Source organism: Acanthopagrus latus, chromosome 21 (assembly GCF_904848185.1).
Source record: "Acanthopagrus latus isolate v.2019 chromosome 21, fAcaLat1.1, whole genome shotgun sequence".
NCBI classification, from domain to species: Eukaryota; Metazoa; Chordata; class Actinopteri; order Spariformes; family Sparidae; genus Acanthopagrus; species Acanthopagrus latus.
In genome coordinates this window covers 12,154,477-12,167,790 of record NC_051059.1, presented here as the reverse complement: position 1 = coordinate 12,167,790, position 13,314 = coordinate 12,154,477, and the positions used below count along the sequence as shown (strand labels likewise).

General features: G+C 40.3%; 1 protein-coding gene across 4 annotated transcripts in view; it reads right to left on the bottom strand.

Annotated features, from left to right (window-relative positions):
- LOC119011602 (piezo-type mechanosensitive ion channel component 2) overlaps positions 1-12,934 on the bottom strand; it is an 82,209-nt gene extending 69,275 nt beyond the window's left edge. For 3 of the 4 annotated variants that reach the window (XM_037084876.1, XM_037084878.1, XM_037084877.1), the window contains exons 1-2: positions 12,871-12,934; positions 4,905-5,000 (exon numbers count right to left, since the gene is read on the bottom strand). In XM_037084876.1, coding sequence (XP_036940771.1) covers positions 4,905-5,000; positions 12,871-12,934 — 160 coding nt within the window. Of the gene's footprint in view, positions 1-4,904; positions 5,001-8,883; positions 8,939-12,870 lie in introns of those variants that run through there. The other variant, XM_037084879.1, reaches the window with a different exon arrangement.
- Between the last annotated feature and the right edge of the window lie 380 nt (positions 12,935-13,314).

Genomic DNA, 13,314 nt, shown 5'->3' with positions numbered 1-13,314 from the left:
CAAGGGGACTAAACGGCCGGCCACAGTTAGAGTCACACCAGTGGACATTTTTAAGGACACCTGCAGACATTTCCAGCCATTGTTGTGCGACAGAAGCAAAAACTGTTGGCCATCTGTTTGCCTTTTTTATTTCTCTTGTGAGATGAAAACTTGTTTGTTACTTTGTTGCTAGAATTCATTTTAAAAATATGAAGAGAGATATCGCTGGAAAGCACTTTTCATCCTAGGATCTGCAATCTGAGGTTAAATGGACCTGAGATCATTTTAACAAAACTATCACCATCATCCTCAACCACAAACAGCTGTTACTCAATAACTTACACAATTACGTGGCGCTCAAAGTAAAGAATAATAACCAGATAAATATTATTACAGTTTCCAAGCATTCAGTCAGTCATCAGTCAAAACATTCCTGTCACAAAGAAACTTCCTCATTCTGTGGCTCCGTCAGCCTGCATATGTTGACCGAGGCAGGTGTTTCACTAGAAGAGTATCTCATAATTTATGTGCCTGCAGCAATTTTTACGCGTGGTATTTAAGTCTTTTGTGTTTGTGCTTCCGTACATGATAACCCTGATGTCTGGTTGAAGGTTGGATAAACATAAGCTTATAAAACATGTATCAGGACTACCAGGACTCTCTGGAAGAAAGAAGTGTGAATAAAAAGCTGGGACATTAGAGATGTTGTCCTGCTGCTAGTTGGGACACTGACACACTTTACATTACTCCAAACTGGCAAAATAATAGGCCCTGATCAGACTTAATATTCATATCCATCCTGAGTGATCCGAGGAGGTATCAGATCTGATCGATCAGTCCAGATTTGGAGGTGGCCTGGGCTGTATGCAGTCACATGCAATATCCCCAGACTCCCTTAAAAAAAATCACACAATTTTAGGAGTTCTTGGGTGAGGGAGAAACATAAATCACTTTGAGAAACAGCCACAGAAAATTCAAAATCACTCACACCTTGTAAATTCAGCATTAGATGCAAGACATTAAGTTATTCCTTTTCCTGTAGTGGCGTCGCTGCACCAGCCTCTGCTGCTTCGTGTATAACATGCTTCTCACCTGCCAACATTCAACAACTGTTCGAACTCACTATTTCAATGGATTTTACCATTTACACACAGTCTTTGACAGAAGACAACATTTTATTGAATTAAGATTTAACAAATACAGTTAACCCTTGAAAGATTGCTCAGTTTTGTACGTTGCTCAGCTTGCAAAACTCTGTAAACATTGTGAAACCCTGTCTATAGGTAATGCTTAATTGTTTGGGCATTCTTGTAAATTCAGCAAAAGTTGATAAGCCATTTCTTTCTTGTGTTTAAAACTTTGTGTCTGTTTGGCCCTGTGATGTTTGTGCTTATTTGCATTTAAGCAGGAAAGTGAGATCTGATCACAAGTGGTCACAAAATGGCAGATAGTGTTAGAGGTTTTGAACCTTGATGTGATTGATTTAGTCTTTTTTGAGACGTCCTTTCCAGAAAGTAAGATGAATAAAATTGTCTTAAAATGGCCAAATAAAGATTTTTTTTTTAAGCCAAACTAGTTGATGTATTAAATCCAGGCACTCTCTATTAGAAGTCTCTACTAGCAAAAACATAAATCTGTTAAACTGTCCATAGCATCAACTATTTAGAGAAAATTCATGCTATAGTAAAAAACTCCCTTAAGGGAAGCTGTCATCTCCCCGCTGAGAACTGAATGCCTTCAAGCAAATGTGGAGCCAGATACTGTAATTACAACATTAGGGAGTAAATTACAACGGACAACAACAAGTTGCATAAGATTTTGTTTGTCTCCAGTTAAGATTGGAGGTCTTGTACGCTGACATAACCTTGGGCAAACCACACTGCTGTGGCTTTTTAAAGCAAATTACACCTAATGAATTATTCATGTACAACATTTGGTTTAAATTTACTTTACCAATTTAACCGCTGTACGTCCTTCAAGATGCAACAGTGAAAATGAAACAGACCATCAAAACAAAGCACTGACTTTAGCTCAATCCTTCTCCTAATTCCCCCTTAAACAATTCAAAAATGACTCTTTTTTTTCACAATGAAATGTGTATCTTTAAGTGTGGACTGTCAGTGTGCATTCAGTAGACTTTCTTACATAATTAAGTGAACAATTTAAATGTCATTTAACACAGCCAGCAGGGAGGAGATACTGTAACTGTCAAGTACAGGACATTATTATCTGCTCCAGATCATAATCACTACACAATTAATGCTCATGATCATAATTACTTTAAAACGACTTTTCAAGCTAACTCCTTTTGATATCTGATTGTTTCTTTTCGTGTGAACTCAGCTTGACAATGACGTACAAATACTGACAAGAAGATTCATGATGTGATATAACAACAGCGAGACCTTCATGAAAAGCAGAGAAACTTATTTGGTTTTATCTTCATTACAGCCAACATGAGGGCTAAACGGCCGGCCACAGTTAGAGTCACACCAGTGGATATTTTTATGGACACATGCAGACATTTCCAGCCATTGTTGTGCGACAGAAGCAAAAACTGTTGGCCATCTGTTTGCCTTTTGTTATTTCTCTTGTGAGATGAAAACTTGTTTGTTACTTTGTTGCTAGAATTCATTTTAAAAATATGAAGAGAGATATCGCTGGAAAGCACTTTTCATCCTAGGATCTGCAATCTGAGGTTAAATGGACCTGAGATCATTTTAACAAAACTATCACCATCATCCTCAACCACAAACAGCTGTTACTCAATAACTTATACAATTATGTGGCGCCCAAAGTAAAGAATAATAACCAGATAAATATCATTACATTTTCCAAGCATTCAGTCAGTCATCAGTCAAAACATTCCTGTCACAAAGAAACTTCCTCATTCTGTGGCTCCGTCAGCCTGCATTTGTTGACCGAGGCAGGTGTTTCACTAGAAGAGTATCTCATAATTTATGTGCCTGCCGCAATTTTTACGCGTGGTATTTAAGTCTTTTGTGTTTGTGCTTCCATACATGATCACTCTGATGGTGTGAATAAAAAGCTGGGACATTAGAGCTGCTGTCCTGCTGCAAGTTGCGACACTGACACACCTTAAATTATTCAAAACCATCATCAAACATACTGACATTTGACAGATTTTTCCACTGGAAAAATTAAACAACTCTACTGGCTCATAATAAACATTTAGCCTAGTATAAATAAGCCTATTGAATGAATCTGTTTTATACAAGCCCTTTACAGCCTTTAAATAATGTGCAGAGGTTGCTTTAAATTCTGCAGATTTAACTTTGGAAACCATCTTTTCTACTACAAAACATCTCTTTTTGGAGTCAATACACTTACACCTGGGATGATGATCTGCAACAGTTTGATGAACTATGCATTATCTTGTGAATTCTGAATTCTTAACGCAAATGTATCATTTCTTGTTGGTGTTAAAATGTCGATCAAATATTTGTGATCTCCATCCCAAAGCATAACAGCAGTCCTTATAATGAGGAAATTCCTGTATATGGGCACAAATTGTCCACTTTCTTCACTCCACATACAGGAATTTCATCAGTATTTCACAAAGACTTGTATTAACATAAAATTGAAACCAAAATGTTTCCCTAAACTTAACCAAGGTATAACTGATGGGAGTCAATGTGGGGACCATTTCACTAAACGGAGAATATCTCTTTCTCTCCTTAGTTCTTTTGTTGTCTGAACCTAATCACAGACAGGATGTGAACCCTTGATACCGGTGTGACAGTTTTTATACGCCCACCATCCACCCCGAGCTCCTGCCTGCGACTCCAGCACGGTTCATAAATGTGGTGTTTCATTTAGTCGTAAAAAGGTTGTGCAGGCACAGAAGGCTTGCTTAGAGCACGGATAAAGTGTGCTCATGTCGTGCTGAACAGATTGTGTACGTTGGGACTGAGCTGCCATGTGTCGATCTATGTTTGAAGTCACCAGCGATCAGACACATGAACATTGCGCTTTACTAGAAGACCTCCCTCTTTAACTATTGATGAGAGTGTAAGTGGTCCACTCTCCCCGCTCTCCTCTCCCTCCTTTACTTCCTGATTGTTATTTCAGCTGGAGACGAGCAGAGACAGCTCTCGGACTGGATGTTGATCACTCCACCACTGTGGGTTTATGTATTATTTAACACTGCATGTGGTCTCCGACAGAAACCCATATTATGTTTAGTATTTTTCGCGGTGAGAGGAGTGCATGAAGGCGCTGCTGAGGCCGGCAACCGCAATCCCACTTTCATCGCCTCTAAGAAGAACAGTCACCTCAGTCACTTCTCATAAACTGCCGCCGTGATTTATGTTTCTTTGGAGGATGAATGGCTGCTGCGGCGCTGTCAAAAGACAGTGCGGGCTGGTTTTCATTTCTCAAACAAAACACCAAAGGTTGAATTAACTAATAACACTTGTCAAAAGCATGCAGATCATGGTATTAGGAAATCAGTGGAGCCTTAGGAGCCACTTTTATATCCCCCTCTGATAATTGAAGTGGTTAGTGGTGATCAGAAACGGCCCTCATCCTCAGTTTTCTTCTTCTTGCTCTGAAGGATATTTCTCTTGACTCTAAACAAACTGAACCTCGGCCAGTTTTCTTTTTTATTTTCATCAAGTGGACGTCAGATCTGATCCGTCTCAAATCTTGCTGGCCTTGGATCAGTTTTATTATCACAGATGGATTCATGCCCGCACTAACCGATATTACCTTTCATGGACTGAACTTGTTGCCAAATCCATCCTCATCTCAGGGAAATTCAAGTCCCCTGGAGAAGGGCTGGTGCACATTACTGACAACAATATTGCGATTCAACGTGGAGGCAGTCAGGAATCTCCGGGCGACTGACAAAACCAGAGGAATCAAATGTGTAAAGTTCAAAGAGTGCACAAGTCAGATCTTACCCTGCATTGTTGTGCTTGTGGGCTCCGCGAAGAGTGGAATAAGCAGGAGATAGATGAGGTAGATGAAGGACAGGGCATTGTACCTGAATAGGCAAGCTGCAGAGATAAAGACAGAAGACAGATTGAGTAACAAACAACAAACAATCCCTGATTTAACAGTGTCTCGTGTGCATTACATAACATTTAACAGTCAAAAAAAAAGGGGGGGGGCAGAAGCTGGCAGCCGTAACAAGCTGCCTGGTCAGGAATCGTCACTGATATAAACTAAACACTGTTTGAGAGAAACATGTGGTGAAACTCATTAAAATGTTCGCTGCTCGTAGTAATAAAAAAAGAAAACAAAAAAAAAGCCAGAACATTCCTGTAACCAAACTTTACGCTCACAGGCCTTGTTGTCTGTCCATCTGGCACCCATCACCAATAGAGCCCAAACTTAATTCAGTCATTCAGGGACATGACGTCTTGTTTTGATGTATAGAAATCACCCAACAGTCTTTGGGTGCTAAGAGAGACAATGAGCTGACTGAGCAGCCGGAGGTCGGCTCTGCCTCACAGAGAAACGGCCTCATATCATATGCGCAGATTTCATTTTGCAAGAATCCCGCGGCATGTCATGGATTGTGAGCATTACTGAAACTGGATCATGTGTTTTTTTGATGGAACACCATAAAACCAATTCTCTGTGGAGTCGTGCACCACACATCCCTGAAATGCTTGACGCACCTCTGAGAGATGAAAAACAGGAAAACAGCTTTCAGGTGCCAAAACTTTAAATGAAATGCAGCCTCATGGAGTGTGAAGAGTGTGTCACTCCAACTGGAGTCTGGAAATTCCGTACTTTATGCATTTCCTTAATATCTTTTATTTGTTTTATCTTATTTCATTTGTTTAGTATATACTGTACAGACAATCAGTCACATGACCAATCCTGATTTGTTCCTTATACTAGGGTCACGACTAACGATCATATTTCATTCTGGATTAATTGATCACTTGTTTGGTCTACAACATGTCAGAAAATGCTGAAAAAGCCAAAGTGTGATGACTTCACACGTCTTGTTTTCTCCACGAAGATATTCATTTTCCTGTCATTGAGGAGTCTAGAAACCAGAAAATATTCACAGTTAAGAGGCTGGAATCAGAGAAATCTGACTCTTTTTGGTGATTAATTTAATAATTGAGAGCTACTGTATTATATATTTTTTATTTGAAAGATCAAGCTATTAACCAACTAACTACGAATATAACCATCAGATTAATCAATAACAATATTCATTAAAATAATCTGTGGTCACAGATATACTCTATTTTGAAAAAAGTCAAGCTTAATTAATTAGCAACAATTTTGATAACTGGTTTATTGTTATTGTGTCATTTCAGTTTACATTTTTTTTTAAGGAAAGTTCTCTCATTTTAGCTTTTATTGACCAAACAAACTGAAACGACAAAGAAAATGATTACGAGATTAATCGATTTTGGAAACAGTCTTTAGTTGCAGCTTAATGCTACTTTAAATTAAAGCCATGCGTGAGTTCAATGCACTGTTTGAGTGTTTACGTTGTGTCACTACACATGACACTGGATTGCATAACATCACACACTCACACTTCCCCGAACACTCCCTCCTCCACACACACACACACACACACACACACACACACACACACACACACACATATTAGGATAATGAAGGAAGTCTTTTGAGCTCTTGATGAAAGTGAAAACGCTTAAGTGCAAACATGACTTCCAAAAACCATTAATTGATGTATTGATCCTTAGCGCGCCTCATTTCCCCGAGTCAGACCGACCATCTGCCCTGATCGGAGCTTTTACCAGTCAAACAGCTCACATCACCTGCTGACTGAACATCAATTAACGCATCCTAAATGAGCAACACTCCAGCAAACACTTAGCCTATTTCATCACCGAAGGCTACATATACGCATGAAGCACATTCTGAGTGCTCCGTAAAAATCAGCTGCACATATCATTAACAACTCACAGGTTTTCAGGTACTCCTCGACTGTTCCCTAAATATATACGCCCGCCTTACATTTCTTTGAACATGTTGAGGTCAGGAGGTAGGGAAGGAAGTACACAGTGACCTTGTATCAAATGTGGACACACAGTCTGACCTCCCAAATTTCTCTTCGCGGTTAAATCAACAAGCACAAAGTTTACAACCTGGTCGACTACGTGAGTTACCGTCTCGGGCCGCAGAGATCAGCCCATCTAGGCAGCCACTGGTCTTGAACTTCTGAAAAATTACACTTAACTGCTGAAAATGGTGCTTTTATTTATCTTTGCACACTCAATGGACCTATTCATTGACATTTGACTTGGCACTCTGGCTTCTCCCTCGCTGCAGCCCTACAGTAAGTGAAACTCCTTGTTTCCTCTCTGCGCAGATACGGACCATTGAAAAGGAATAAATGTTAATAAATGTTACGTGGGCTGTCATCGCTGAAAAAGAACACTGGCATCTGTAGATTATCTATGGGATTAAGTTTCAAGTACGCACGAATGCTTGAGACAGTCCAAGCACCAACATAACAACACTGCAAGGGGACTTTATTATCATTGTTCATCATGTTTTGTTTCAGGCTTTTCAAACAAGTTGGGTTAACATAAGCCTCTGGGCCGAATGGGGAGGGAATGACTCACAATCTTTAATTTTTGGTCTCACACCACTTCTCTCCCCACCCACTTCATTTTATCTTTGTTAAATGTGGCATTAAATAAGCTCTAAATCTGCCTATTTTGCCCAAGTTGGCAGCATGGAGCCTGCTGCACCCATTATACATCTGCTCAGAGTTACAAATCTAAAGCGGTCCCTTTAATATCTATACCGTGATGAGATACAGCCAATCTATCTCTGTCTGCGTGGCTGCGTTAGCCTGCAGACACTTGACCGCAGTCTTCCTGACCATTTGCCTCCTCTGTATGACTCACCATCTGAGGATTTTTACACAGCGAATGAAAATAAACTGCAGTAGTTTTCAGACATCAGATTACAGCAAAAATCCCCATTCACGTCTGAATCAGGCTTTTGTATCTTGCTAGTGAGACGCTGTTATTACAGCCACACGGAGCCTAAACACAAGAGAAGCAAACCGGCCTTTAAATGTGAAATCAAGTCCAACCAACTTCAGAGTTTGAGCCCAAAAACATAAATGTCATGAAAGGAAGATAAGGTGGTGCGGTGCCTGGCAAGACCAGGCGCTGGGTGATAACAGAGGAATTCAAACTCCTCTGAAGAAAATAATATACAACTTACCACATCAGGTCCACACCACCACTGTAAAGAGGTTTATTGTTTTCATCGGACCATGAAGCTTGAGACTAAGTGGCTGATGGACACGGAATGATATTCAAAATGTGAAATCCTGTCCAGATCCTGATTTCAACATACAGAAACTGCATACTGGGCAAAATGAGCCTTTCAGGTAACATATTAATACATTTTCTCAAAGGTAGCTCATTTTATATATGTTTATATAGCTTCATTTTTAGATACCAGCTTACTATATTCTTTTTTTAACAGGTTTTTTCCTATCCATTGATCATCTCAAGTGTTGCCAATTCATTTACTGTCACTTAAATCAAGTTTACTTGCAGCTCTTAACCATTTTTTTCAGTTTAAAGATAGAATGTACGGTTGTTAGCTAGCAAACCATCACTGGCTTTCCGGTTAGCTAACTCCTGACTAGCTCCATTAAACTGCAATGATAAACCAAGATGATTGACCATTCATTTTCATGTCATGTGACTTGTCAATTATATCACATATAGGCTATGCTGCATCTTTGAGTGTGTTTAACACTAAAAGTTAGCTACATGTCACATAATTAGCTTCCGTATATTAGTCTGCTAGCGACCAGAAAAAGTATACGGTATGGTTGGTATAACTCTGATAAAGCTACAGGGTTAGCTTATGTGGGTTAGCACCACTTAGGACATTCATTTGTGTCACACTAACCTCAAAATGTAAAAACATCATTTACTTAGAGCTGAAAATGTTCCCACTGCTGTCCTCTTCATATAGCAGGCTACTTGTAGGCTGAATCCCATAAGTTGATGTCGGTTTTTCACATTTAATGTTTCTTTTTAACATAAAACAGTTTTGGTTTACAGGTTGCTTTACAGCATTAAATTAAAGAGCAACTCTCACCAAAAAGCAACCAAGGCTTTATTTGCAATTGACTATGAGTCAAACCTTCGTGTAAAAGCATAATTACAATGAAAGAGGCACTTTTAAGATTTGCCATAGTTTCGTTTTTGGGCAAGCTAATTTTCAATGGGGTGCAGGGGCACTTTTACTCTAGCATCAAAATCACTATTTTTAAAACACTAAGAAGGCAACATAACATGAAAGTTTGCTCGTAGTATCACCAGGGTCTCTACACATGAACACGAGCATTGAGAACATTGTCTGCGTACACAGAGTTCGCTAAAAAGAAGGTTTTGAATGACTCATGGTTGCTGCTGCACTTCCGACGTGCCGCTGTCATGGCAGACAAAAAGTGTTGATCCCCGAGTGCGACCTAACAGGCAGGAGAGTAATGGTGGACCACTCCTCAAGCTTGTGCACTCCCACTGAAAATTAGCTTGCCCAAAAACGTACCTATGGTAAATCTTAAAAGTGCCTATTTCGTCGTAATTATGCTTTTACATGAAGGTTTGAATCATATTCAATCGCAAATAAAGCCTTGGTTGCTTTTTGGCGAGAGCTTCAATTCTTTTATATCTAACCATGATAAGATCCTGTTTAAATATAATCCTACAAGCTGACAATTATTTTCGCAAATGTTTGGTGATGCATGTCCATAATTTTAGCACCGTATTTATTTGAGTTTAAATTCTATTGTGTGTTTAAACATTTGACAGCTACTTTATTCTTAAGCAAAACACAGCTTAAAAAAAACACTAACCAAAGTCAAAAAGCTTGTTTCCTTTACCGACCTTTGATTTTAACTAAACTTACAACACCAGAACCATATTTCTGCTATATTTTCAAAGGGGAAATTTTCTGTCTCTGCTTGATTTCCAAACTTTAATGGAGTTTTTATTGCACAGAAAACTTGTTCATTACATTTGTTTTTCTTTCACAGCCTAAAACAGCCTTGATTGGTTTACAGACTAAACCAGCAAAGTGAGTTAAAGTGAAGCACTTAACAGATGCTTTCTGATTCTTCTTTGTCTACAGTTACATTTGGATTATTATTATCATTATTATTATTATTTGTTTGTTTTTTTTACTCTTACCACAACTTTTTAGTATTTTGTCTGTATTTTTACTCAACTCAACTCAACTGTATCAATTGGAAGGCAGAGGCATGTTTAACAGCTTGAGGTTAAACAGTAGTTAACAAATTATAGCTAAAGTCAAAAATCTTGTTTTTCTTTACACAACCTTTGATTTAAACTAACAGCACCAGAACTGGGTGTGCTGCTCTGTTTACACACTTTAACTGAGTTCGGTTCCTGTGTGTTTGGACGAAGATATATAAAAGCGTTATTATTACACATTGTGGTGGTGGCCGACTGCGTCTGCCTGATTCCAGTGATGCTCACAGCAGCTAAGCATCTTGCGTGTGGCCCTCATCCTCTGTTCACTTCAGTGTCGTTCTTTATTCCGATGCACCCTGACCTCCTCGCCACAGCTGGCCTGCCGCTTTGTCCGTACATTCGCGCCACAGCCTTGCTGGTATCAGATGAGGCCACAGTGCAAGTGCACGCTCATAATCACGCTCACACTCCAAACTCTGCCAGTAAACATGTAAACAGCAGTCTGTTTGATCAGCGACACTGTAGCTGTGTGTGCAAGATGTGTGTGTGTGTGTGTTTGTGTGTGGTAGGGGGACTGTGTACACATGGGGCCCAGCAGTTCAATGCTTTTCAATAGAGGTGCTGTCAGATGGCCAACAGGAAACACAGACTATGTAACGTCAGCAGACAGGTCTTTCACCAGGACACGAGAAAAGCGACAGGGTGCAACATATATTACATTTCTGAAAATATGCAGTACAGGTGATGCTGGCGTTTGCGGTCAGATAACGTCTGCCAGGCTGCAGTGTGTATCCTCGCTGTTCTGAGCGGCCAAAAAATACACTGACGTTGTTCTATTTTGTCTCCAAAAACACGTGACAAGAGAGCCGAGAGACAGACATAAAACACGTGATCTTCCAAAGAAAAAATAACAATCTGCTTTACAAGTCTGTGAGCTGATGAGTTGATGTTTATTGACTGACACCGATCCCATTCAGTTCTAATTAAGACGAGATCTTTGACTGTCAAACAGAAATACTAAAGTGAAGACAGCCCCTGATCCGAAAGAAATACCCTCTCTCATCCCCTCACGCCGTCTGGTCCACTACACCTCCCTTTTTCTTTCCACTTCACATTTCCTTCCTCCCGTCAGGTACTGTGTACAACTGCGCTGAATGACAAGTGCCCATTTGCACTTTGAAAAAACATCAAATATTAAAGGTATGTTTACGATAAAAGGGGAAGGCAATTCTTCTCTCCCTCGCAACCGCATTATTAATTCATACTGTTAAAACGACTTTCCACGAATTAATGGAGACAATGCATGGCCTCACGATTGCTTTTGGAAATAAAGGGGGGGCGTCGGGCTGTCAAGCGATGCATTATGGTGGGACTGAGTGGGTCTTATCTATAGAGAGCATGCTGTTAGCTTTAAAGTACCTCCTTGTAAGTCTCGCACAGACACCACAGTGGAACCACAGTGGCGGTTAGATGTTAATCATGTTTCACTTGTGGCCTACCACAGAATTAAAACTGCATTTAATGGGAGTCTGTGTGATCGTACCTCAGGCTCTGCAAACTCTGTGTCGGAGTTCAAGTGTGTCAAACTCATATCTGAGCGCCAAAGACTCAAGAAGTCCAAAATCAACGGCCAGGTTTGAGTCGTCTTGTGAAGTCCGCATAGCAAAAGAGTGAATCGAACAAAACGTGGCACGGCGCTTTTCTTAACAAAGTTAAAAATGCTGTAAACAGTCCAAAAAAAACTCCACCGCTGACTAAAGTGGGAAGAATGTGCCACACAAAATGCGAAGCTCCGACACTGTCAAGGCAACGTAATGTTAATCAACAGTGTTGTCACCGCAGACATCTAATGAACGTCCAGTCAGCAGCTCCTGCATCAATAACAACACCATGATGATGTTTCATTAATAGGCAATAAGTAAATAAACTCACATTAAAACCTCAGCGGTGAATTTGTAATACCATGACAACAAACGTTACACAGTTTAATTACAATCTAAGGATCAGTTTCTGATTTCATTCTGATTAAAATCAAATAAACTGGTTAAAATTTGAATTTTTTTATGTTTAGAGAAAAGAAGTTGCTCTCAATTTGTCTGTTTTTGAACACAGGCAGTGTGCAAACCACAGGACCTCCTGGAGGCAGAGGCTGGACACTGTTGTCTGCTGTGTTTTTTTCCCCTTCACCAGATCCAATAAAAGCTTACAGCCAGACCAGTCCTGGTACACCGCTGTTCTGCTTTGTAATTGGTAAATAATAGCTGGTGTGGGTAAGCTGTGCAGCCTATTGCTTTAGTTTTAGATCCAGACGTGAGCAGGGACGAGGGATGCAGCGTTGACCTCCAGCATCATGAGGTCAGTCACCATCATGCATCTGACTTCTGCTCGTCACACTTCAGATCTGGATTGTTCTGCTTGAGGTTTTTAGATTTTAAACTAATATCACAGATTTTCACGAGCGCCAAATAAAAGGAAATAAAGACAGTCACGGTGGAAAATACAAGACACAACCTTCCTTAAACGTCACATTAACATAATACAGTCAACTGATTTATAAGATGATATCAGACAAGCTACTATATGCGACTAGGCGAATCGATTAATTGATCAGTTGTATGCCATTAAAGATGCGTAAAAAGTGAGGATTAAAGAAAGAAAAAAAAAAAACTAAACTCACCGGCTGCTAGACACATTGGCAGCAGTAACCTGAAGACCAGCCCGCACACCACCTCAGAGGCCATGGCTCCGTTCAGTCCAGGTAAAAGCGGCCGAGGATTGTCTCTCTAAGGCTTCTGTTGCATCCCAAACTCCTGCGCTCTGTCAAATCCCAACTGGTGCGCTCCTCCGCTCGGCCACATCAGCTCCCCCTGATGACACCTGGACTCCGCTGCTTATTCCACAGTGTGATGTTGCGCATTTGGCGAGGCTCACCACGGCAGGCATGTCACCGGTCAGCGCTGAACACCGTGATAGTTCAGTAAGTCATGTTGACGCCGCGCAAATGGAGCAACCGACTCAGGTGCGCAGACAGCTGGCGCGTAAATGTGCCCAAGGAAAGAAGCCAACAAGTCTTCAAGTCCAAATAACCTAATTATTTTTGTTGGGTTGGTTTTTTGGTTTT